At 39.4% G+C, this 26,301-nt stretch overlaps 5 protein-coding genes across 6 annotated transcripts; 3 read left to right on the forward strand and 2 right to left on the reverse strand.

The window, feature by feature from the left end:
* Positions 1-241: 241 nt before the first annotated feature.
* On the forward strand, positions 242-4,370 carry LOC140781105 (NADH--cytochrome b5 reductase 1-like). Its single transcript, XM_073126910.1, has 9 exons — positions 242-566; positions 2,228-2,369; positions 2,463-2,553; positions 2,678-2,755; positions 3,072-3,152; positions 3,249-3,338; positions 3,474-3,539; positions 3,708-3,794; positions 3,984-4,370. Exons 1-9 carry the CDS (start codon positions 461-463, stop codon positions 4,074-4,076), a joined length of 834 nt encoding a protein of 277 aa, XP_072983011.1. The 5' UTR covers positions 242-460; the 3' UTR covers positions 4,077-4,370.
* A 1,748-nt stretch (positions 4,371-6,118) lies between these two features.
* Positions 6,119-7,750, reverse strand: LOC140781104 (transcription factor MYB60-like). Its single transcript, XM_073126909.1, has 3 exons — positions 7,535-7,750; positions 7,046-7,175; positions 6,119-6,883 (listed from the first exon to the last, which is right to left on the reverse strand). The coding sequence occupies exons 1-3, from the start codon at positions 7,665-7,667 to the stop codon at positions 6,310-6,312; spliced, it is 837 nt and encodes a 278-aa protein (XP_072983010.1). The 5' UTR covers positions 7,668-7,750; the 3' UTR covers positions 6,119-6,309.
* A 1,611-nt stretch (positions 7,751-9,361) lies between these two features.
* On the forward strand, positions 9,362-12,027 carry LOC140781100 (presenilin-like protein At1g08700). 2 transcript variants are annotated; one of them, XM_073126904.1, is made up of 2 exons: positions 9,362-10,890; positions 11,859-12,027. In XM_073126904.1, exons 1-2 carry the CDS (start codon positions 9,517-9,519, stop codon positions 11,892-11,894), a joined length of 1,410 nt encoding a protein of 469 aa, XP_072983005.1. In that variant the 5' UTR covers positions 9,362-9,516; the 3' UTR covers positions 11,895-12,027. The 2 variants fall into 2 exon arrangements, with proteins under 2 accessions (XP_072983005.1, XP_072983002.1); XM_073126901.1 differs by lacking the exon at positions 11,859-12,027 and having other exon boundaries at positions 9,362-11,116.
* Positions 12,028-15,332: 3,305 nt separating this feature from the next.
* On the forward strand, positions 15,333-16,751 carry LOC140781355 (protein PHYTOCHROME KINASE SUBSTRATE 4-like). Its single transcript, XM_073127296.1, has one exon. The coding sequence runs from the start codon at positions 15,333-15,335 to the stop codon at positions 16,749-16,751; it is 1,419 nt and encodes a 472-aa protein (XP_072983397.1).
* Positions 16,752-20,313: 3,562 nt separating this feature from the next.
* On the reverse strand, positions 20,314-24,407 carry LOC140781096 (protein ETHYLENE-INSENSITIVE 3-like 1a). Its single transcript, XM_073126895.1, has 2 exons — positions 24,134-24,407; positions 20,314-22,636 (listed from the first exon to the last, which is right to left on the reverse strand). The coding sequence occupies exon 2, from the start codon at positions 22,571-22,573 to the stop codon at positions 20,672-20,674; it is 1,902 nt and encodes a 633-aa protein (XP_072982996.1). The 5' UTR covers positions 22,574-22,636; positions 24,134-24,407; the 3' UTR covers positions 20,314-20,671.
* Between the last annotated feature and the right edge of the window lie 1,894 nt (positions 24,408-26,301).

Below are 26,301 nucleotides of genomic sequence, written 5' to 3' on the forward strand. Positions count from 1 at the left end.
CTATTTTATTTTTGTGTGGTAAGCTTGTAATAATATGCTAACAAAATGTTAGCTCTCTTTTATACATAGATTAAGAAAACTAAATCAATTCTCCTACTAGAAAATAGGCTATAATAAATCTACATTATATAGTACAATATCTATGAAGAATCAATCTCTGTCACAGGGCATCTGCCGATAGGATCCGATTATTGGGATGATGTCTCTTTTCCTTTAAATTTGGATTGGGTGAGCACTAAGCAAGAAAAGATAGTGTTAACTTATTTCAATCTTTTCTCACCTCCCAGTCTCATCGCTTCCCTCTATTCTCTCTCCACCTACCCCACCAACCCCCAGTAGAAACCAAGATACGAGAGAGAGAGACTCAAAGAGATGTGTATAAAAGGAGTAGACAAGCAGAGTGGTGGATGAGGGACAGAGGAAATTGGAAGAACCCCAAGAAGCCTCCACTGAGCGATCCATGGATTTCTTACAAACCCACAGCGTTGAGGTGATTGGGGTCGCCGTCGCCGTAGTGGCCATCTGCGCGGCCGCTGCCTATCTATTCTCCAGCAAGAGATCGAAGGGTATGCTGTCTCTCTCTCTCCGCCCCGATCCGTTTCTCGGGACTTGCATTCGTCGGATCTTGCTTCTCTTCGTAGATGCATCTTGATCCGTTGATCTTGGTTTTCTTTTATTGGCAAGATCCTATCTTTCTTCCAATACTTTTGTGATTCCAGTAAATTTTAGTATGATGCTTCTTGATTTGTAAATTCCTTGCAATGAATTCCATTTTAGATAGTTGAATGTTAGGTTTTTTTTTACTTAATTGCCACAGAAAACTTTCAAAATATCATAATTATCATTACATTCTTTAAAATATCCTAATTGCCACTAAATTTTGTTGAGTATTTGGTAGTTTTAATGGAATATTTGTTACAGATTGTTGTTAAAGTTTATAAACACGTCAATAATAAAATACTCTTCCCTTTTGAAGTTGTGTAAAATATGTACCAACAATCTTTATCTTGCATTTTAAAAAGATTTTTTTCCTACTAAAATATTGGATAACTTTTAATTTATTTTTAAATGATTCATATAAGGACAAAATGAATTTTTTTTTTGAATCTAAGTTTGTTTTAATATTATAATGGAATGATATTTTGAAACTAGCATTATGATTTCGGTCACAATTATGATATTTTGAAAGTTTTTAGTGGCAATTATGTAAAAATTCTTTGAATATTAGGATGTTAGGATTTAAGTTGAGGGATTCATGGTTGGTTCCTATCTAGAATTTAATGCTGGATGTTAGATAATTGGTATGAGGTAATGAGGATACGTGATCCTTTACTAAATCTGGATACTGCCATCCTTTTTCATCTACTCCCCAATAAGAGTAATAGCTTCAGCACCCATTCTTCTCTTCACAATTTTAGGATAACTATGTTGTACAGAAACCTGAAATCTCATGAATTTCGCTAGATTTCATTTGTTTATGGGATAGTAACACTTTGAACCTCTCAACTTCAGGTAATTTTTACTCATCTTATTTGCTCTATAATTTGACCCCCTCAACAATTCAAAATCATCAGCCCCTGTCAGTGTTAATAAAAATAATAAAATAAGTATTATGCCCCTAAGATGTCTATTCTCATGGCAGATATGCTGACTAGGATTGGAGATCATCGCGGTTCCAATGATGGGTTAAAGGGTATTGAGGGGTTTTTAGCAATGGAATTAGTGGTGGTGGTGGTGGAATTTATATCTTTGGTTGGGGTTGAAGGACAATTAGAGAGGCTGGTGATGGTGGTGGGAAATATATCTAGGTTTGAGCTTTGGGGAAGAGAGGAGGAGAATTATAAGAATTAGTGATAATGGTTGTGGTGGTGAGATTTATATGTAGGATAAGAGTTTGAGAGTAATATGAAAAAATGAATAGGAATAAGAGAGCAGAAGAGGGCATTTGGTCAATAATGAGGTCATGTGTCAAATATATGATAAAGAAATCCTGTCAATTTACTATTAGATAATTTTGAGTAGTTAAGGAGTCAAGTTAAAGAGAAAAAAAAGGATGAGGAAATGAAAGTGAAAATCATCTATAGTTGAGAGAGCCAAAGTATAAATAATTCTTTGTTTATTTATGCTCTACTAGAGCATTAGATGAATTTTAGACTGTATTCTTTGTTTCTTTTTTTTTTCTTTTGTTTCGACATTTGGAACTGAGTTCCTTTGTTCATTTCTGTAGGTTCCTTGGACCCTGAGAACTTCAAGGGTTTCAAACTCGTTGAACGGCGGCAACTAAGCCATAATGTAGCTAAGTTTAAATTTGCTCTTCCCACGCCTACTTCTGTACTAGGGCTTCCTATTGGGCAACATATTAGTTGCAGGTGAGTACATCTTGATTTACATGCTTCTTGTACTTGAAGATATCATTGTAAATTCTGATCAGAACTGGAATTGTGATATGTTGGATTTGATAGGGGAAAGGACAACCTTGGTGAGGAAGTTATTAAACCATATACCCCAACAACTTTAGACTCTGATATTGGATACTTTGAACTTGTTATAAAGGTATGCCCAGTAGTTGTAGCATGTTCCAAGCCATTTGTTGAGCTTAATAATGACGCATTTCTTATGTATAAACCATGAAAGATACAATTTAGAGCAACAATTTTGATTTTCTATCGATATTTAGATGTATCCTCAAGGAAGGATGTCCCATCATTTTCGTGAAATGCGAGTTGGTGACTACTTGTCTGTGAAGGGCCCGAAGGTACAGATTATTCTTCTTTTGTAATTTTCTCTTATATTTTCCTTCACAAGATGTGTCCTCCAGTCTTTTAACCCCATTCTGTGCATTTCTTCTTTTTCCTTCTTGCATTTTAACGTTTAAGTTGAGTGTAACTCATTTCCTTGAAACATAAAGATGCTAAAAGTTTTTGTTCATTAATCTCATTGAACCATGTGAGAGAAATAATAGCTTTAATTTATATGTAGGCAGTAAAGCTATGGATAAGTAGTCCCTTATACTTTATACATTTTAATATCTTGTTCTGTTTGACGAACTTGTGTGCCTTGTATGCTTTTAGGGACGATTTAGATATCAACCTGGCCAAGTTAGAGCATTTGGAATGCTAGCTGGTGGATCTGGAATAACTCCAATGTTCCAAGTAAGAATCAACTGGAACATGCATACTTATGGCGACCTGGTAGCACAGTTTCCAATCTTATGTCTTCTTTCCTCACTTCATTCTTCTTGGCCTTAGGTAACAAGAGCAATACTGGAGAACTCTAAGGACCAAACAAACGTCCATTTAATTTATGCAAATGTCACTTATGAAGACATTCTTCTGAAGGTAGCTTTAGCCGTTTTAATTATTGATTAAAGGGACTTTTCATGAGTATGGATTGACTTTCTTGCTAGAATAGATGTGCCTTAACCATGACAACTTGTAGTTATGAGAAATTTAAGAAATCTGTAATTTGGACAGGAAGAGCTGGATACTCTTGCTAGCAACTATCCAAACCGCTTCAAAGTCTACTATGTATTGAATCAGGTCAATTTCTCCAAAAATTGATTTCCTGATATAAAGTCTATCCAATGTATTAATGCTAATAATAAGTAGCTGTTGAATTGTTTTCTGCTACTTATTTTGGTCTCTACATCTTCCTGTGGTTATGGTCAATCTAATTGTTTACCTTTTCCTCCTTTTTATACTTATCAGCCCCCTGATGTGTGGAATGGTGGTGTTGGCTTTGTGTCAAAGGAAATGATTCAGACTCATTGCCCAGTGCCAGCACCTGACATCCAGGTATTATCTTTTAACATAACATTGTTCTTTTAATGAGCAAGAACACAATCGTCTATTTGTTAATTTAAGATACTAGTATCAATTGGGCATATAGTACATTTAACACTATTGCTTTTCCTAGAGAAGTTAATACTTTGTAATTTCAGAGCTCGCAGATTGTAGTCTGAGCTTTAATCTATTGATTTGCAGGTTCTAAGATGTGGACCACCTCCAATGAACAAAGCGATGGCTGCGCACCTTGATGATTTGGGGTACACAAAGGAGATGCAATTCCAGTTCTAAAAATTTAAGGATTCCTGGGCTTTCTTGAAGCCCTTTCCTCTGTTGAAGAGGGCCAGAATAACAATTATTTTTCTCCTCATTGTAGTTTTGTAGCTTTCCAAAATCAGTGATGTGTTATCATTCAGATGAGTGATACCGGTGCTAATTGTACTTTTAAGTATTTGCCTTGCATTTCTGTTGCATTTCATTGCTATCTGGATTTGTAACTTATCTGAAATTTGTTCTCATCTACCATGGTGATCCATCCACCTCCAGAATCCAGATATATGAGTGCTCTCAGTTTCAACTTCTAAATCAGCATTGAGGATCTGAAGCCACTGAGTGCTTGTGCTCCAAAAAAGTTTTCTTGAAGAACCAATATCGGCAAGTGGTATTCTTTTTCCTCCTTTTGGATTGGTTTGTCCAACATCAGGAAATTTATGATTGAGAATGCGCCCTCGTTTTGGCCTTTCCAAGTTTCAATCATTTTATTGTATGATTTGAGGATAACTATTTAGCTGATCTTCTTAACATGGTGAATAGAAATAAATGGTTCCCTAGTTATATCTGTACTGTGGCATTCTAGGCTGATTACCTCTTCCAGGATTTATCAATTTAGTTCACTTAGCACTATGATAGCAGTACTTAGTGTGAGTCTTGTGACAAATCTAAAATTTTGGTGAAACAACTAACCATTCACAGATAATAGTTTACTCATAACAAATTACTCATACCTCTTGGAAAACCCAATTGCTTCTAAATTAATTAAGCATGATTGGAACTTATAGAAAAACTCTCAAAGATATTAGATGTCTACAGAGCTTGAAATACTCGTAACATCATGTATTTTATTTTACTATTAAATTTTTTTTTCCCTATTACGATGTTTGCTTCTGTTTTTCAGTTTAGTTATTGTTTATGTGCCATTGTTCAGTTTAGAATTATTTACTCTCAAGTATATCTTCGTTTTCTTAATTTCTCACTATACACAACTTTCTTCCTTATAATACAAGCACTATGCCTTGTGACTACGAAAATTCAAATTTGAGGAGGAGACACCAGAACTTGTTTTGTGGAAACTGAATTATGAAGGTTGAATATGTTTACAGTGTTTGAAGAAAGTCATTGAGTTATTTTACAATAAGCAACACGACAACATAAGATAATGACAATAACTCATTAATGGCTATCATGGAAGCTAGGAAGGACAGATCCCCTCAGTTTGGAGATATTTACAATCTATATGTACTGGCAGTAAGACAAATGACGTACTGTTCTTTCATAATGACAGTAATACTCGTTTTCTAGGTTCTAAAATATGAACACCCGTGCAAAGATATAAAAATTGATGGTTGGTTGATTTCCCAAGTATAGGTTGTGACTATGCTTACAGTTCCTGTTGGTAAAACTTCTCACGTCATATTTTTGGGCGTTATAATATTTATTTTAACTAATGAGATGTTGATATTTATTTCATTGAAGTGACATCAACAAGTAAGCTCTCTCATGTTTTAATGGCAATTATTTTTAGCCAGCTCACTGTGGAGTGTGGACCCTTTTACAGTGGTAGACCTATAAATTATAACCCCCATGAGATAAGGTAATCTACAAATGATAGCTAGGGAGATCTTTATCATCCCCTTCTTGAGTCCAATTCTTAAAATTAGAAGCCATAGCTTCTTCATTTGCATAGAAATTTTCTACTAGTCCTCTAGATTTCCCCCATGGGTAGTTTCTTTAAATCATCTCATAAATGCTTAGACACACAAACTTTGCGCATTTTATTCACATGAATATTAAATTCATTGCTTCAGCTATAACTAAAATAACAACTAGACTGACACGAGAGGGTGCAAGCAACAAGCTACATACTGTTCACTTTAATGATCTTGGCCCATGTTGAATGGAGATTTACCTTTTACTCTGCAACCCAGGATTCTTTTGTCAGAGATGCCCAGTTTATGTCCCCCGAATCTGCCATGAAAACTGGGAAGTTTTCTAACTAGATTCACATACATGACACTACAGAAACAATAAAGAAAGACAAGGCAAACAGAATCATCTTTGATATGTGATCCATATTAATTATCTAAAACACTGCTCCTTATTACTTAGAGTTCTTGTAAACTTATTAGTGGTTGTAATGGATAATTGGAGTACCCACAGACATTAGTAGTAGTGGATGATCATTAGAGGGAGCTTTTGCACTTGGTAAACTCTCATGCACTAAGAGGACAAGATATAGGAACACTTATTAGAACATTGGGTTTGGGCAGCAGTCAACTGAGAGCTCCATGAATCCTCCTACTTGCCCTGAGGCCTCATCAAGAAGCCACTTCTCTAGAAAGGACAAGGGAGTCTGTGTACTAGCTGACGGCTTCTCCCAGGTGATGCCGCTGATATTATCATACGAGAGCACTGAGTCGAGATTGTCGTGGTTCATGTGACTGTCACTGCCTTGATCACTTTTATATAGACTACCTTCAAGCAATTCTCTTCCCGCGGCATTGCAACTGTCACTGTTGTTGGTGATGGTGCCTCCCTGGTTATCTTGTATGGTCTTGGGTGAGGATCTCATCCACTTTTCGAGGAGCTTGGATATGTTCTCTGTGCTTGAGGCATATGTAGAGGGGCTATTTGGGTTCTTTTCTTCCATGTTGTGATCTTTGGAGATGGGGGCATAGCTTGTTGGACTATTATGAGAGGTATTCATAGATGTATTAGTTGTGGCGTGGGACTTCTTGATCTTCTTCTTGAGGTGGGTGTTCCAGTAGTTCTTTATGTCATTGTCTGTTCTTTGGGGGAGATAGGAAGCTATTGCTGCCCACCTGCATGGCAATCAAACAGAAATTAGAAGAGAGAAAAAAGGAACAGGATTTCACTGAATTTGCCATGTGTCATTGTTAGAGTTCTAATGAAGTTCCATAATTTTTATCCTTCCCTTCTTTATGATTATGGGTTATGTAGTAAGTACATTAAGGAAATCTTACCTGTTGCCAAGTAAGGATTGGAGATGAATGATCATTCCTTCTTCATGTGGAGTGAAATTCCCACGCTTGATTCCAGGTCTAAGATAGTTAGTCCATCTCAATCTGCAGCTCTTACTACACCTCAGCAAGCCTGCAATTCAAGGTATATGAAGGTTCTACTTGTATATGTTTATGGAGTTGGTATAATGTTGTCCTGTAGAAGTACCCAGAATAATTGTTTCCATGGTTTTCAGCGAAATCTTCCAAGAGTTGAAGAAGGCAAGAAGCAGACCATTGGAATAAATGGAGTTAAGCATCAAAGACAACTTTAGGCATGAGCATATAAGAATTAACATAACTACCTAGTAATATCTGAGAGCGAAGCAGGATTGGAATTTCAAATTAGCAGAAAGCCAGTTCGCTAATTCAGCCAATATCTATCAGAACTCATTAGTGCGAAGAAAGCAAACAGCTCAGGACATGGAGAGAGAGAAAGAGAGAGATTTTTACCAGTGTTTATAGGCACTGATCTCCAATTTCCAGGCCCATGCTCTTGGATGTAGGAGACCAAAATGATGTCTTCTTCTGGAGTCCAAGGCCCTTTCTTGATGCCAATCTTATCACAGCAAGGAGGTCTTCCCATGGCTAGGTAGGTAGCCAGGCTGACTCAAAGACCCACCACCCTCCCTTTCCTACCTCTCCTCCTCTTCCTTTTCTTCTGTTCATACAGGTGTCCCATGAACCTGTGAGTGCTTATATACTGGATGATTCGAAGAGTGTGACTGTCTCCTCACCTGTAATCTGCCTCTCTGGCTCATATAATTTCTCCTTTGCTTTTTACAAAGTCAGCCATGTTTTGCTCTCTTTTCTCTCTTGTTGTTCACATGATTCAACATCTCTTCCCCCAAAGGTGGTACCATTGACCAGAGTCTATATGAGGTGTCATAAGCTCCAATAAATGTGGACATGTGAGAGCAGTCACCACTTTTTTAGTTCAGACTATATTGAATTTCTGTTGCTCGAGTAACTTGACAAGTGATCATGTTTCAATCAAACTGATGGATTGTCTCTGCACATTTCTTTTAAGTACAAAGATCTGATCATATTCTTTTTGAATATTAACTGGCAATGTTTGTAAGCAGAAATGCAAATTAGTGTATTCTGTGCATATATGGAGATATACAAATGTAAGCTGCGGTATGTCAAGACTTTGTAGGTTGATATATTTGCATAATGTAGTAGCCCATTAGGTGCCAGAGACATTTATTTCTACTAGTTAATTGACATTAATTATGGTAGTTCTGAAAATGGTATCTTTGCTATGACTTCTGCTTGAATGGAGCATTGGATGATCAAGGAGTATATATCTTGGTTTGCTATGTCACCAAACAGGGCAAGTTGATGTGGCTTAAGCATTTGGAATTGCTTCTCTTGTCACAGATGATATTGATATTAAAGTCATGTAACTTACAGTAATGCATTTTGTCGTATAAATGGCAAAATTGTTTATGTTCTCCTCTTAGACCTTGATTGATTAGTTGTTCTATCATGGGTAACTCTTGTTTCAACAATAGTTTATGCCAATGGAAAAAAAAAAGAAAAAGAAATTCGTTTTATAACATCCACGAATTGGAAGAGAGTGAAATATAATTCCTTCCATTCAGTGAAGTGTATTTACCAGCATAATTAATACATTATTGTCTCTCTAGAAGACAAATCTTGAATTTATCAAGAAAGAAACCTTAAGTTTTGCTTCTATTATTATTTACATGATCATATCCTACCAAACTTTTAAGCTAAACTCATTTTTATTTCATCTAATAAATACATGCATCTAGTCTTAACTATTGAAATAACCCCCTAATCCAACATTTTCATATACGGTGTTCTTCAGAATGCCTATATATTTTGCTTTTAGTATCTCTATAGATAAGTTAAACAGCTATAAATGTAAAAACAACTTTAAAAAAGAGAACTAATTAAAGTCAAATTAGAGGTATTCTAGGTATTATAATTTTTTTTTACTATTAAAATTAGTTCACGGTCTTTTGAGATATTAAAAGAAAAATGTAGAGGTGAAATGATAATAAATATTCATATAGAAGGATGGGGATAATAATAATAATTATTATTATTATATAATGTAAGACGTATTTGATTAACTTTTTTTCCCAATTTATATCATATAAATCTCGATAAGGAGTTGGATTAGACCGCCCCTATCCCAACACTTCCCCCAAGGCCCAAAGCCCAACCCATCTGGCCCAATAGACCTAGTAATTCTCTCTCTCTCTCTCTCTCTCTCTCTCTCTCTCTCTCTCTCTCCCCCCCAAAAAAGGCCAAAACTGACCAGAAAAGGTAAAAGAAGGAGACTCTTCTCCTCTTCTCGTCTCCCCAAACTCGAAGAATGCCAATTCCATTTCCGGTTCCCTTCCTCTGAGTTTTCCCCCACCATCACCCCCAAAAAGATTTTGCCGCCCGTCGACCTACCAATGGATCACAGCATCATCGACGCCTTGGGAGTCGAGATCATCGGGGTCATGTCCCCGGTCTCCATCTGCATGCTCCTCGTCGTCCTCCTCCTCACCTCGCTCTCCCCGGCTTCCCCTTCTTCCATTTCACCTCCTCCGATCACCGCTGCCACTCTCGTCTACCTCGAGTCCCCTTCCGATTCCTCCTCCACGAAGCTCGAGGGCGCCCTCCTCAACGCCGCCGTCTTCGTCCTCCTCGTCACCGTCGTCACCTTCCTCCTCGTCCTCCTCTACTACTACCACTTCACCAACTTCTTGAAGAACTACATGCGCTTCTCAGCCTTCTTCGTCCTCGCCTCCATGGGCGGCGCCATCCTCCTCTCCCTCCTCCGCCAGTTCTCCATACCGCTCGACGCCGTCACTTCCCTCCTCGTCCTCTTCAACTTTGCAGCCGTCGGTGTACTCTCGGTGTTCTCACCGGCCGTGCCCATAATCCTCCGGCAGTCCTACATGGTCGTCATCGCCGTCATAGTCGCCGCTTGGTTCGCGAAGCTTCCGGAATGGACAACTTGGACTCTACTCCTCGCTCTCGCGGCTTATGATCTCGTCGCCGTACTCGCGCCCAGAGGACCGTTGCGGATTCTTGTCGAGCTTGCGTCGTCCCGGGACGACGATCTCCCTGCGTTAGTCTATGAGGCAAGACCTACAGTTGCGGCGTCCTCCTCCTCTGCTGCTGTTGATGTTGCTTCTCTTGGTGCCGTGGAGCTCCAGCCTGTTGATCCCGAGATTTCAAGGGGAAATCGCCATGTTGGTATTGGTCAAAATTCTAACTTGGATCGTGCTATCATAGAAATGAAGGATCTTGAAGAAGAAAGATCCCCTTTGATGTCCAGTGGATCATCCGGCGGGGTTGGCGGCAATGCTGGAAATTCCAATTCAGATCGCTCTGTTATAGAAATGGAGAATCTTGAAGGTGAAAACTCTGTCTCCAATCATGCAGTTGTAGAGATTGAGAGGTCTGCGGGAGAGAGTTCCCCTTTGGTTTCCAGGGGCGACAACAGGGATGGCAATGCTGAGAGGAGGAGGGGACGGTCTTCCCAGTCCTCGCCTTCTTCAGAGGTTGAGATGTTTGATACTACAAGGGGCGTCAGGCTGGGACTAGGGGACTTCGTCTTCTATAGCGTTCTTGTTGGTAGGGCAGCGATGTATGATCTGATGACAGTTTATGCTTGTTATCTGGCCATAATATCAGGGCTTGGGTGCACGCTCATCTTGTTGTCTGTTTGTCGGCATGCATTGCCTGCGCTGCCAATCTCGATAACTCTGGGAGTAGTGTTCTACTTCTTGACTCGGCTGCTCATGGAACCGTTTGTGGTTGGGGCTTCAACCAACTTGGTGATGTTCTAACTCTTTACTGTTTCTTTGCAGTCGTTTACACAATAAAAACATAAACCCCATTGTTTTCTCATACTGATATCTCATAGCGTGACTAACTTTTCACTTCTCATGTTATCTCTTATTCTCTCTCTTTGTTGGTTTCATGTATGTTGGAACAGTGATATTGCTCTGTGTTTTCTTAAACTTTATAAATTAGCTATATGGAGGTTGAGATCTTACATGACTTGTAGAGAATATGTCAGTTCAAAATTTCCAGTTTAGTCATCAAATCAGCAATATATTCAGTAGATGTAACAACCCATTTCATCGCCAGTAATTCATTTATGTATTAACTGCATTTTTCATGTAATGGGATAGTGATCAAGTTATAAAAGTTTTGTTGTGAAACTCACTGTGGTCAACTGCAGCTGGGTTAGACTAAGAATTATGTAAACTATGAGATCTTGTCAGTTCAATTTCTTTCAATTGATATGCTTTGTTCTGTTCTGTAATTGTTTCACTTTATAATTAATTCTGTTGGCTTCATGCAGACTTGTAGTGCTTGTAGTCTTGATTATTTACAAAACAAAATTCAAACAATGGGTCATAAAATTAAAAGTAAAAGACCCATGGGGCCATAAAGTTCGTTTTAATGCTTTAATTTGTAGTATATTTTGAATAGTTTGAACAACAACTTCTTGAAGGTAGTGGTTTTGAGTTCCATAAAAAAACAGTAATTCAAGACTTTAAACTTTTAGTAAAAGAATAAGACAATAAATGAAAATAGTAAATATCTAATCACGTGGTCAATATTGGGATCTCTCTCTCATTTCTCCCACCTCCTCCTCCCTCCTCCCTCCTCCCCTTTATATTGTTGGTCACATATTAAATTATCTATCGAGTTCGCTTCTCTCTACTTCTTTCATGGTTTCTCTCTTCTTGATATTGCTCTTACCGTTTTCTAATGGAGTAATGATACCTGGTAGTGCCCACATGTTTCGGTTCCACGCCTACTGGTTTGATGTCCGGCGGTCATTACATTCCCACAGTGGATCCGTTTCCAAGGCTTGTGGGAACGAGTGGAGCTGGCAGCATTTCTCTAGGCGGGTTGGGAACCGTTGCAAGAAAAGATCTATTCTTGTCCAAGCCAAGGCCCATGTTGTTTCTGCATCCTACCCATGGAGGAGTTGGTTCTTGTCAACCAAATGACACCCTTTTGAGAGGTCAGATTTTTCTCTCTGTAAGGGATCACACTGGTTGATGATGACAACAGCTAGGAGCCGGAGGTTCCTGTTGATGACGACCATAAGCCAGAGTTGTCTCTGAGGGTGGTGAAGGCCCAAGCTGTAGGGGGAGAATTGAATTGGGACCGCCTCAGGATTTTCTGCACTACCTGATTGTATTTTGTGGTGTGTGATGGCTAATGAGTTCAGAGGAGATTCAGAGACTCATGATTTTCTGGCAATGCTTTTTGATAACCCTGAAGCTCTTCTGGTAATAAATGGATGAGATTTATATGATATTATGGGTTTTGATGGCTGGAGTTGGATTGGAATATAATGGTATCTGAGTAGAGGGTGGCGCATATAGAATAGAATCAGAAATTTTTTATTCAATGGGGTTCTGTAATTTTGGCTGACACAGTAATTGACAATATATTGTTGACTACTACTTGATTGATAATATGATTCACCCTTTTGAATTTTCAATCTTAGGTTTTTTTAGGTTTACTTGATTCCTTTTACCCTGTTAGCTCTTGCTGAATAATTCTTTCTAGATGTTGACTTAATAACTTGTCAAAATTTTCAGTTATATGATCTTTACATCATCATACTTTTGTACATTTCTTCACATCACTATAGAATTCTTGTGCATAACATGGGCTATGGATTGATTGGATCATAAGCCTGCTAAAGTTGATGTGTCATACCAGAGAAAGGCCTCTTATAGTCACAAAGCATATCCACATTATCTTTGCTGAAAAATGGCTGCAATGATATTTATGGTGAATGACTGAGTGTTACAAACATAGAGTTGAAGTAAAGTATAACTTCAAATCTACGGTAGACATGTAACGGTTGCTTATTATTAATAATGGTTGAATGGTTGTGACTGACTTGTAAGTTCAAGTCAGCCCTTGACAAAGTGGCACATGTTACAATTCTAATATGGTACTTCATCAAGTTTAACAACTATACCATCCTGAGTGTGTATGGTTGAACATTAGCTATGTGCCTGTGATAATTACCATGCATTAGTTCTTTGTCTCTGTCATGATTCGCCACAGTTAGCAATTTGATTAGACATCAAGTTTCATGAATATTGTGAACTTCTAATGCTTTTGAGTAAATACTGCAAAAAGTAGAATGGTTAGTTATTAAAATAATATTCCTTGTATAAAAGGCTACCATGGTGAGGACAATCTGTGCTACTCTTGATCATTAGCTAACTTTCATAATTTCAAGATAGTTCATCATACTTCAGTAATGATATGCAAGTAGTTTGCTATGGTGTTTCTGCCCTATTCTAAACATAAGATCTTCTGTTTCTAATCTTGTTCAAGTGCTGTCATCTTTGTTATTCTATTTAATGGTAGGTGTAGTGTCAAGTATTTCATGAAATCTTATATAATATTCATACGTGCATTATCGCTGGCCTGTGGCACAAAACAGTCTAACTGGTCCAGTCTCTCACAAAATAGGCTGCCAATTAAAAAATCATATGATACTTATCTAAAGATTATACGACGTTGTTACCTAATACTCTGGTTTACTGTTTAACAAACCAAATTACCCAGTTCCGTTTCTTATTTGGTGATGTTAATTTTTTCAAGAAAATTACCTATTTCTGCCAAGGTAACAGCGTTTTATAGTTCCCTGTTCTTTCTGCTCTTTGAACTTACTGAAGGTACCTTTCCTGATGACTGCTGATATAGTAATAGAAGTTCATTAGAAGTGTTCATTATCCATGTAAATGTGCAGTTGTGCTTTGCTGTCTGCTCTGCTCCCTCTATGCATTAATTCTACATCCAAAATACCAACCAGTTAATTAATGAGCTACTGAAGTTACAGCTTGCTCAATACAGAAGTTTTCAAATTGTTTCTAGTTGCAGTTTTGCGAGTCAAGTATTAGACATCAATTAATGTGTTATCATATCATATTCAGCGATATAACTCCTCTATTCCATGTCAAGGATGGAGTATGACAGTATATGTTTGTAATTTGAAGTTTGTTTCTTTGTATTTATGGGCAGTATTTCCACTTTACAACTGGTCGAACATTAATTAGTCGTGCTATGGAAAGAGAGAAAGAGCCTTGTTGGTCGATATCATGTTGGACCAGTAGGGAGAAAAGAATGGATAGAACTCCTTTGAGATTTGTCCTCATGATAGCTTTAGGGAATATTTTATTCATTGTCCAGCTCTAATTGTTCTGTCTTTTTGGCCACCATTGGATTGGCAAATGTAACTAATTGTGAATAACATTCTGAACTTCTGGAGTATTGAAGTTCTCGTGCAAGTGCTGACTCTGTGATGCTGTACTTTTACATGTGAGTTCCACTTGGGACAAATGTTAGTGTGTGAGAACTATTGATAAATCTTTTGATTACAATTGATCATGGCCTACAACAGTTATGTGTCATTGACTAAATGCTAAGAGAATGCAAGAAGAGGACATAGAAGACTTGCATTTTTTCTAATACCACAGCAAGGAACAGCTGTGTCTTTCTGGCCCAAAGAAGTGTTTCATCTGCTAGAATTTATAATAGGGCATTTGAAGTACTAAAGAGTGTCATTTTGAGGAAATGAGCACTTCGGGCCCAATCCAATTGAGCTGTGGACGTTGAAGTAGCCAAGTGGAAGAATGTTTTCCACATGATCATGCTTGAACTGTTTGGTGAATGAGGATAAGATAGAAAAGGATTTTTGTTCTCCATTGTTCTCCATTGTTCTTGCTGGGTTCTAGGAGAGAGGAGCTCGACATTATTATCTTTTGGATTTTGAGAATTATTCCATGATGGGGATTGATATCTATGACTCCCACTCTGCTCTTTTTATCAGCAGTGCACTTTTCTGACACAGCATTACTTAGGGAGATATGGATTTTATCCTCAAGTTAAGAATCGAATATTTGCTATATAAGTGTAAACCAGTAGTTAAAAAAAAATGGTTTCCATATTTCTTGACATGTGGACATTTTAAATTATTAAATTTTATTTAAAAACATGAAGGAAAATTTTGTTGAACAACCACTCGTTTTGTGCTCAAGTTGCTTATTATATATGTTATTGACTTATTGGTGTTAAATGTGGATTTTTTTCCCCCAAACCTCGGCTGCAGGAAATTCCTGCAATGGATATTACAGACAATCCAATCTTCTGCACTATATATACACATGAGAAGTTGTACTACCCTGCTCCAAACTCCTCATCACTTCTTTCAGTTCCTTCTTAAAAGAAGATGGAGAGGTACAGATCAACACAAAGCTTCAATAGAAGCCTCTATTCCAATGGAAGGCCTCCATTGCACTCCAACCCTTCTCCTTTCCTCTCTCTCCCACCAAAACCCCACCTCCGGGAACCACCCATCTCCTCCCCCTCCGCCCGCCGCAGCCACGACACCGAGCTCAGCATCTTCGACGCTGAGCGCTACTTCCGAGACGGCCAGGACCCCAGCGAAAGGTGCGACCTTTCCACCGCCAACCCACGGGACTCCTCCGTCTCCTCCATTGACGGGTATGGGAGGAGCACACGTAATGGGGTGTTTGCGACGCCGACGGCCTCCTCGGAGGCGAGCTGGAATAGCCGATCTGGGCTGTTATCCAACCCACCTGGCTCTGCCGCTATAAAGGTGAGGACTTTCCCGTCGAAGGACAAGACGAAGATGCCTTCTTCCCCCGGCCGGCGGATCTTTAGCCGGAACTGCCCCTGCGCCGGCAAGAAATCCGTCGATGTCGAGGAGAGGTACGAACCCAAGAGCCCGGCTTGCTCGAACTTGGTGGGTGCCAACAATGGCTTTGTTGTTAAGGAGCAACTCGGCTTCATTCCCAGAGAGATGAAGCACGAATTGGAGACGGGGGAGATTACAAAGGTGAAGATAACTCCTGGTTTATCCGCCAAAGACGCGAACTATTTTGGTAATTCCACTCTATTCTCCCCAAAGAAGCCACCTTTCTCGATGGAAATGACTCAACAGATAGTAAAATCCAGAAAACCGGCAAATAATCCAAGTGGGTTCTCCTTCCCCGTCCTAAAACCAACGGCGAAGACTTCCAAGGAAGATCCCCCACGCGATTCCTTGGAGGTCTTCCACCCCAGAGATGAACCAGCGGTCTTGAGGAAGTCGATGCAGAGGCTAACCTTCTCCGGCGATGACGACGTAGCCAGCGACGCAAGCTCGGACTTGTTCGAGATCGAGAGCTTTTCGACGTCGTACCCGGCGTCGTACCGCCACCGCGACTCGCTCGAGGAGACGTCCACCTCGAGGTTCGGCGCCGGGTTCCGGCGGAGCGTGGCAGAGTCTGCGGCGAGCGAGGTGTACCCGCCAAGCGAGGTTAGCGTGGAGTGGAGCGTAACGACGGCGGAGGGGTGCTTCGACCGGAACAGCGTGGCTAACTTCTCCAGCTCCGCGTCGGATTTCGGTGGCGAGTTCCGGTTCATCCAATCCGAGCATGACCGGTTCGCTGCAGCCATGGCGAGCGACGGAGCGACGAGGAGAGGCAGCAGCGGCTCGATGCTAGGCTGTGGCTGCGAAGAGGCGGTCAGCGTTCGACCAAACTCGGTCCGATTCGTGCCGGATAAGCACCGTCCTGTTTACTCCGTCGAACCGGATCGGGTCACGAAGTTGGCGAAGCTGGGCCGGCCGGTCCAGACGAGGTAGACCGGCCGGTTCGGTTTGTGAGAACGCTGGCTAATGCCATGCAAGCATATGCAGCTAAATTGTTTGTTTTGTGAATTGTGATGGGATTTATTCTGAGTGATTTAGATGTTTGGATTACATTTTGGTGTTTAAAGTATTATTTTGTTTAGTATTCGATCCTAGTAATAATAAACATAATTTCCTTCCAATATTTGAATATGAAAATTATTTTACACTCATAGACTCTATTTTATATTATTATGCTTTTTAAAATTTTGATTAAGTTATAATAATAAGATTCTTATTCAAACTTAGTTGTATCAAATAATAACGTTTGTAGATAAAGTTTCTTCTAAAATTTGAGAAGTAAAGTGATTTTTATTTAAAATATAAGATATAAAATATGTTTAACTAAACAGTAAATAACCCAAATTAAAATTCACAAAAAAAAAGTGTAAAATACTTTGAAGTATCAAGTCGTTGGTCTAGAAGAGTAGAGTGCTATCTGAGAGGTAAACTTTATTATTAATTTTTTATTATTATTTTTTTAATCCACCTCTTTTGTTGATAGCTCAGTACTGCTATCTGAGGATAATCTCGAAAGACGAATAAAAAAGGCTGCACGTGGGAAAAATCGTGAATAAAAAAGAATCCAAGATTAATTCGCATGTAGATAAGTTGTGTGGTGGAGGTAACGAAAAATAAAAAATCGAACCAAAACTATGCAACCAAATAATATAAAAACATATGCAAACGAGACGACGTTGAGTTTAGAAAAGAAAAGAAAAAGAAATAGGAGATATTTTATTTTATTTTTGCAAAAAGGTAAGTGAAAATTGTTGTCGGACGGTGGCGTTGCAAAGTTGCACGATATTAGATTTGTTAATCTTTTTTCTATTTCCAAGATAGGCCTACGTGTACAGCCTAACTAATTTTTAATTAGTTTCATTACGTGATTGGTGTACAAACACGTCGGTAGATCTAATAACCAATGCTCTTATCTCGTCTGTCGCATCAGCTTTTGGCATCATGAAACGCAGGGTCAAGATTGGGGCCCACAACCTAGTATTAATTAAACTAGGAGATCTTCTGGTTAAGCCAAGCTTCTTCCAACCAAACTTGGTTAACCCTGGCTAAAATGCACTATTTAATTTAATTACTCAACTGTGACGTCATCTACCCAATTCGAGAGACCCTGAAGGAGTCGGCGATTTATTTGACATAAACTGCCGACCCCATTTGAAAGTACTCAACAACGAGAACAATAGTAAGAATGTATGTATTGGATCAACATGAGCACCACATGCCTGCCTCGAGATCCGTGCGGACCTATATCTATATATATAATAGAAAAATTATTAAACATTAACTCTTAACATCTAGGATCGAATTAGATTTAGGCCTACATTGTCGGTCTAGTAAGACGTCATTCTAACTTAATAATAATTTTTAAGCCTTATCAAACCAAGCTTGATCTTAAAATTAAATTCTTCTTTGCGTAGAGCTCCTCGTGAAGGGGCAGTATCCACTATCCAGTAGGGTTTAGGAGTAGTGAGAGTGTGAGACCGACCACAACCTATATGGCATGTGGCATGTCCCCCTTTTATAGGCTGGAAGTTTTCATTGGATAAATAGTGCCATCTCTACTTGTCTATCAGGGTGACGTGGAGACCTACGAATCCACGTAAAGATTCAGTGACTGTCAATAGATCCAACAACTCATAACCCAAACTATTCTACCTCCATACTGATGACTCATGAGACACGCCTACCCATCCCTCCTCTTCCAAATTGACACTATAGTAAGTGTATTAACATTACTAGACGGTGACGATGATGGAAGGTATATAGTTCAGCGAATCAATCACATGATCGTATGCATCAACTCGTCCCATAGGGAATAGTTATAACTAAGGTTAGATCATAAACGAATTGAGATTCAGTGCGGGGCGACTCCTTGTAGGTTGATTCCGGATCATGTCCTTTTAAATATTACGATCATATGAATAATGAGTATGATCGATACTATGATGCACATCAATCGGCACACCCGATGAGGAGATGCCGACGAGGTTATATGGGCCCCATTTCGGCTTAGGCCTTACTCAAGACCAAGAGTTTTGGCCCAACCAGAATTAGGGCAAATGCTGGATTCGCTTAGATCAGTTAGGATTGGCCTAGTTCTGGTCTAATTCATTCTATAACCGAATTGGGCCTTAATCTTTGGAGCTTTTAACCAAAAAACATAAAAGAGAAATTTTACAAACAACACCTGGTATTTTTACTCTATTACTAATAAGCCCTCATTTTTATTATTTACAAATTCAGCTCATACTTTGTTAAAAAATAATAATAATACCAAGCCACGCCCTAAAATGGTTATTAAACAAAATGGTAAGTTGGTAACGTCTTCCAAATGGAGAGGTGTTAAATTCGACTAACCATATATGAGTATATTGTCAAATCAACTATAGTTTTAAATTTACGACATTTAAACTAGAAGATAATAATATCAAGGGAATTTTGGTCAATAGAAGAATTAAAAAAAAAAAAATGAAGCAATTCAATGATATTGACATGCAACACTAGCAGCCGACATACAAAATGGAGTACAAGATGCACTGCTTTGCCATGTCACGATCATTTAGATAATTACGTTCTAAGGCTCGAAAGATAATCTCATAAGCTGGTCAAAGATGACAAATTTAGGTGGAAAAGTCATATATAGTTCATATTAATTTAAGCGAAATATAACGATATCTTATTCCTGTCGTCTTCCCTAGAGTGTTCTTTATCTCTTATGGTTGCATACTAACTATATCTTTAAATTTATATAAAGGATAGAATTGAGTTTGGTGTGAAATCCTTTTCCATATTCAAAGTATGCTGTTGAGCGAGAACTAGCAATTAAATAGATATAAGGTGAATTAGAAGAAAATACCGGCAAAGATTTGTTGGTCCAAACCTTTACATTACACTATAAAGTATAATAACTTTATATTATCTTAGTTAAGCATCACTGTAATGAGTTTAATTGAACAAGTGAAAAAGGAAGCACAACTAAGAAACCCATAATTGATTCTAATGGAGAAGGAAATGGGTTTCATATTGGTGTCAAAATTGCAAGGATTGCTATCCAACTGCAATTGGTTTTTGATTCATGTGAAAGAGGAAAGGTTTTTAAAATCACTTTGAGACTATGCAAGCATGTGAAGAGTCACAAGTGTGACAAGTTGGATCAAAAGGTGAGATTCTTGTGACCAGGAAAGAAGCTTGACAGCATCACGCAGATTACTTGTTCGATTATCAAGAATTTAAGAAAGAAAAGGGTCTTAAAAGTAGTTTAAATATGAAGAATAAAGCGTCCAACTTCTCGTTTAGTTGAGAATAGCAGGAATGTCATCGTTCTACATGTTAGGAAAGCAGGAAATTTCAGTAGGGTTTTTAAGTGCACTGCAATGGACTGAGAATAATACAAAGTCATGGATGAAAGTTTCAGCCAGAATACAATCTAATGACAAAATCTTAGTTGATCACCATGGAAAGTTACATAACGAGCTCAAATTCATACAAGCAACAGTAATTTAAACAGCAATAAAGCTATATTTTAGTTGATCACCGCAACGGAAGTTTGAACACAGGACTTGATCATATGGTTTATCCATTTATCAGCTCTGAAACTGAAACATGACCTACAACCCTATACTTTACCAAGTCTACTGAGATGCATCCCAGAGCCATTCTTCCAAGAACTCCTCAGGAGCATGCTCTAAGATATATAGATATGCTCTAAAAGGTAAAAAAAAATAAAGAAAGAAGTACAGTACAACTAACTGCAGGGAGGAGATCACCTGAACCCAGATTTAGAAAATTATACTCCACTGCATGACTACATGATCCAATCCCCTGGAAGTTCATCTGGCGTAGGACGTTTTGGCTCTTCAGAAGAACCAGTTGGATGCGTCCTGCTTCTGCACCGACTCCCCCATTCCTCTGTTCAATGAATCAGGGTAATCCATGGCAGACATGTTGAAGCCAGAACTGAATTTATAGTCAGCAGTGCTCATCTCAGCGCGTTGGTTCCCAAATTGTTGCTCAAGTGGTGTCAGGTCCTCGCGGATAAAGTACTGCGGTGGCTGCTGCTGAATTAAGTTGCTCATCTCTTCAAAGATACCATCGCCGATAGCACTTCCCTGCGCGAAGAAGTCCTCCATTTGAATTCTTGGCTGAAGAGGATCAGGTCCATCTATAACAGTAAATCCATCCTGATCTAAATTCTTGCCTGAATTGGCATTGCTATCATACAGATTCATCAGGTCACTGATCGACTTCTCCCCATCAGCAGGAAGACTGAAATCAGAAATATTGACAGGATTGACGCTAGACCCAAGTCCACTCGGATTTGCCTGTGTATTATAAGTCACAGAGAAGATGGGTTTGTTCTCAGGCATCTGTATGGCAGTGGCTGAACCCCCGGTACTTTGTGAAGGATTATTCTGATACTTGCACATGTACTGATGACCATTCCTCGCATTCCTATCCAGAAAACCAAGGTGGAAATCATTGTGTGGGCACTGCAAATTATCACATGTATAGACACGTTTGTCCAGAAAGAGTTCAGGATCACAAGCACTTCTCTTCTGGATAAATTCCGCATCACTCTCCTCCTTTATCGGAGATGGTAGTACAAATTTCTCATTGTAAGGATTCCCATCTGCAGCAGCTTTCTGGTTTAGTATATCATTGCTCTTGCAATCATCGACACCTTCAACATCATACTCACTGCAGCTGCTATCAAAGGATATGGCCCCCATGGTACCAACCCCTGAGGGTGGGGGAGGGCAGGCATCTGGGTGGAGATTCATGTACAACTCCTCCTCCTGCTTGACCACCGCTAGCCATGTCGAACTCTCTTTGGCAGTCATTTTGTCCTGGAGGCACTTCGACTGCCTCACAAGCCTACGGATCTTCTCGATATCAGGAGACATGTGCTTGATCACAGCAGTGAGGACACTAACCTTCCAAGCCTTCTTCAGATCATGGGGCTTCTTATACGGCGGAGGCCCTTGATCTTTTGGTATACCCAATTGAGGCCACCACTCTTCGCTACCTCTTGGCCACCATGGTGGAGCAATTCCCTTCTCAAGAGGGAACCTTCTTTGAGGAGGATCACAGTGTTGCATGAGAGCAGATAAGAGAGAGCCCAACGTTGTGTCCTGCAACTCCTGCAGCGAATGAGGGCTTGCAGTGCCCGAGTTCATCTCGCTGTTAGATCCAGGGATGGTATTATCAGCTTGGTATTTAGCAATAGCCGCAGGACCATTTCGATCAAACCGAACTTTTTCTTTCCACCAGCCTCTAAGATTATCTGAGGCACCACTGACAGGCTTGCCTTTCTCAGGGATGATCCCATAAACAAAGCCTTGCGCCTTGCAAACCTCCATCATCTTCAACATGTACTTGAGGATCCCATCCTGAGCACGGGACATCTTCTTGCGGCGTGCCTGTTCTTGGGACTGCCGCTGCTTCGAAGCGTCCCCCTGATCCTTGTTCCTGTTCTGTTGCTGCTCCTTCAATCGCTTCAGCCGCATACGGTCCCTCCACATGCGTCTCTCCAGTTCTTCAATGTCAATATCTTCGTCGCTCTCTTCATCAGCAGCCTCAGCAAAGTTATCCGGTGGAGCGTCCACTAGATCTCCATCAACCATAGAGGACTCAGCTGTGGAAGGCTGACGAAAGAGAGTGCCAAAATTTATATTCTTCTCGTTGCTAGATGGCATAAGCTGCACAAAGTTGTGGCCTCCGGGATAAACCGTGCTCTCCATTAGTAGCCCACCCATCATGACAAACAGCACAAATGATCAGGTCTAGAGATAAAGAGATTTGAAAACGGCTGATTAATTGTCCTGCAAAGAAAGAACATAAGAAATATAAATTAGAGGATGACATACCGTATGGAACAAGGAACACATCTAACAACAGTTAACAAGTTAGTTTAAGGAGAAATATGCATCAAACAAGAGAACTTATATCTATCAGTTTTGAGATAATATAAAGAAAATCAAAAGGATTCTCTCCTTTAGATATGCAGTAGAATAGGTCATCACCAAAGCCCCTTTCGAAAATTTATTAGTTCAGATGAAATATCCCGGACATGGAACCTCGAGAAAAAGAATTGCTACGAGGGGAAAAATGTTTACACAGGTAGAGTAATCTCTGAACTAAATTAGTGTTAACTTCGGCGATAACATTGGGGACCTTCTCATAATTTGTTATGAGAGAGACTAATTACAAATTAAAAATGATACACAAGAGTCGACAAACATTAGAGTGAGCTTCAAAAGAACAGAATCACTTTCTTTGAGCACCAATTTTAGGCAACAAAAGCAACCAGAGGAAATAAAAATTAAAAATTAAAAAGAAAGAAAGATCCCCCTACCATCCCCAAAAAAGAAGCTAGATAGGTTCCAAAAGAAGCTTCGGCAAAAAGGGTTGAATTCATTTAACCATTCACTCAAGAACAATAATTATTCTAAAGAAAGCACATGATGATGTAAAAAGAATCACAAAAAGCTAGCAAGAACATATAATCAGAAAGAAGAGTCTTTATTAGGATTTGTAGGAATAGCACAATAAATAATTCATTCTTCTGCACCCAAACAAAGCACCACCCAAATCATAGCTAACAATAAATAGAGCAGCAATAATAGAAATGAAGCAGATCTGACTATATCTAGAACAAGGAACCAAATGAAAGAAAAGAGCATCTCAGAAAGGGAAGCATGAAACAAACTCTTTCGACAATATTGCCTATAATTTAAAGAAAATAAATCCATCGAACCTATTCCTCTATGAATTTAATTACAAAGGATAAATAACTTTGTAATCGATTGCAGCTTTCCAAATTAGACGATGGATCTGATCAAATGATACAATACCGAGAAGTTTCCCCTAGAATAAAACCAAATCAAAAAGGCCCAAGACGAGAATAGAAGTATCCGACACCAATTCGTCTTTATCCTCCACTCCGCAGAAACCGAAATACTTGGGCGTAATTAATACATAACAACTGCAACGCTTGGGTGGAGATCAACACATAAATTTAGGTAAGAATACGAGCTTTACGCAGTGGGATATGCTCATTGAAGGCCAAACGACCGACCCAAAAATCAAAGCTTTTCCCTCTAAACACCATGGAAATGATCCAGATTCAAAAACCCAAGAGAAAAAGTAGAAGGACAAAAAAACGGAAAACAAAGTGAACAAAAAAAGAGACCAAGATGGGAGAAGGAAGAAAACAAGCGACTGTAGCAGAGAAGGAAGCTGAAACACCGAGGAAGCTCTGAAAGCAAGAAAAGGAAACTATAGAGATCAAGATAACAAAAGAGAGTGGACGCACAGACCTTTTCTTCTTCTTCTTCTTTCCTTCTTTTTTCCCCCCCTTTCTGGGCTTCTCAAGTTGTTACTCCATTAAACCTTTGCCAGGCTCTGAAACAACAGAGGAGATAAGAGAGAGAAGAGGAAGGAATGGGATTAAAAGATGTGGGCTTGGGAGCAGGGAGAGAGATAAATATAATAAAAGAAGGCGAAGGTGGTATCTTCTACTACTACTACATTACTACTTCTCTCTCTTCTACGTTTTGGTGGAGGTGGGGGAAGCGAGCATGTGATGGCGATGGTGTCGAGTAGTGAAGGCGGTAAAAATAGGTAGAGCGACAGGTAAACGCGGCTTAGAGCGTACTTTTTAACCGCGATACTGGGAAGAAAGAGGGCGTGGTAATGTCGCAGACAAAGCGTTAGATTCGCGCACAAACGTGCAGAAATTGTCTCGCGGAGGTTGCCTGCATGAATTGAAGGTTCGGTTAAATTACCATTGTGCCCTCTCGTATAAGTCCCTTTTTCTGGAAACAAAGTCTACGAAAATTATTTACGCGTACCTTATAGAAAGTTATAATGTACGTCCCTGATCAGAAACATACATAGAGTATTTAACCCTGCATTTTGAAAAATATTTTAGGAAGTTTGATTCTTTATTATTCACACTCTGTTACGTAGATATAGATGTAAAATAATATGAACACGACGTATAGCGTATTTGGTTAATTTTCTTTTAAATGGTCAATTTATAAGGTTAGCTTGGGCATGGGAGGGCGGTTTTCACAAAACCACGGAAGAAAACCAAGGCTAATCCAGTAAATTCGAAACAGTAACTTTCATCAAATTCAGTTAATAGCGCGTTCGGAATCCGTAGCCGCCTTCTAAGCTATAGCACTGTGAGCCCTCCACCAGAAGCTATCCCATCCACACGTCCTTGCCTCCAATAAATTCAGAATAAGATAATTTAATTAGTTATTCCCATGTAATTATAAATTTTGAGGGGTTCTTATCGTGAACTTTATTCAACGCGGTCTCATATAGCCTCATCGGTGGTCACGTGGTCTACTATTCTCCACAAAAGATACCTGATAATTAACTATTAATTAAAGTTTTTTAATTGCAATGAGTCGGTCAAAATTTTATCTGGCTGTGTGTGGGATGGCCGGATGACGGCCTTTGGCTATCGATTAGATCTGACCCGTACGATGTCAGTACGAACCGATCGCAGCCGTCCATCGTGTCTCTTGACTCAAAACTCCCCCATCACTGGCATAAATATTGGACGGTTCCTATTCGAGTCGTCGCTATCCGGGATAGCATAACCCAGCTGGATAGCGGATATGATATATAGCGGAGTATCCGAGTTGGCCAAGTGGTTAACCTGCGCACTTAAAGGCGCACGGATGTAAATGAGGTGATGTCGGCGTTGAGGCTTAATCTTTATCCCTTTTATTTATTATATCCGCTGTTGCATAAAAAGTATCTATCTGGATTCTGGATTCTGGACTCTGGAGGGAAACTTAGTGACACGACAAATTGGGTAACTTAGTGGTGCACGATAGCAGGCTTTTCTTCGTGCGGGAGGAATTGAACGGCTAAGGCTGTAAGGCATCGGTGCCGAATAGTAAGTAGGACGGGGATAGCTCGTTTTATGTACCACGGATAAGAACGAGGGGGGCGTTCCCTAACTAATGGGAGGACGCCACCTGGGGCAAGTGGGAAACTTTTTTTGCGGATTTTTGCAAATGTTTTCTGTTTGGAATAAATTGATATTCTATTCGCAGGATAAAACGTGAAGCTTATGGCCCAAGCTTCGTGAGGTTTTACTATAATATAGCAAGCAACTTGTACTGATGTTAATGACTAGTTTAATTAAATATTGTTGGCTGGTTAATCGTCTGCCAAATCTAGTATACCAAAGTGGACTTGGATCCCCTTCTCTTTTTCTTTTTTTTCAAATTACTCTGCACTTAATATATGGCCATTTGAGCCACAGTTGAAAGGAATCCATGATTGGTTGTGTTTGTTTGAAGAAGCTTCTCCTCTAATATTCCAATCAAACAGCAATGAAAACAATCACTCTCGTACTCATTAAATTTACCCTGTAAGAGGAAATAAAGCAAATATTGAGAAGTAAACATATGGCAAATATCAGATAAACACATCTTGCATGAATGGACCCACCTAAGTTGGC

Source organism: Typha latifolia, chromosome 2, assembly GCF_019914945.1.
Source record: "Typha latifolia isolate L0001 chromosome 2, TyphaL0001v2, whole genome shotgun sequence".
Taxonomy (NCBI): domain Eukaryota; kingdom Viridiplantae; phylum Streptophyta; class Magnoliopsida; order Poales; family Typhaceae; genus Typha; species Typha latifolia.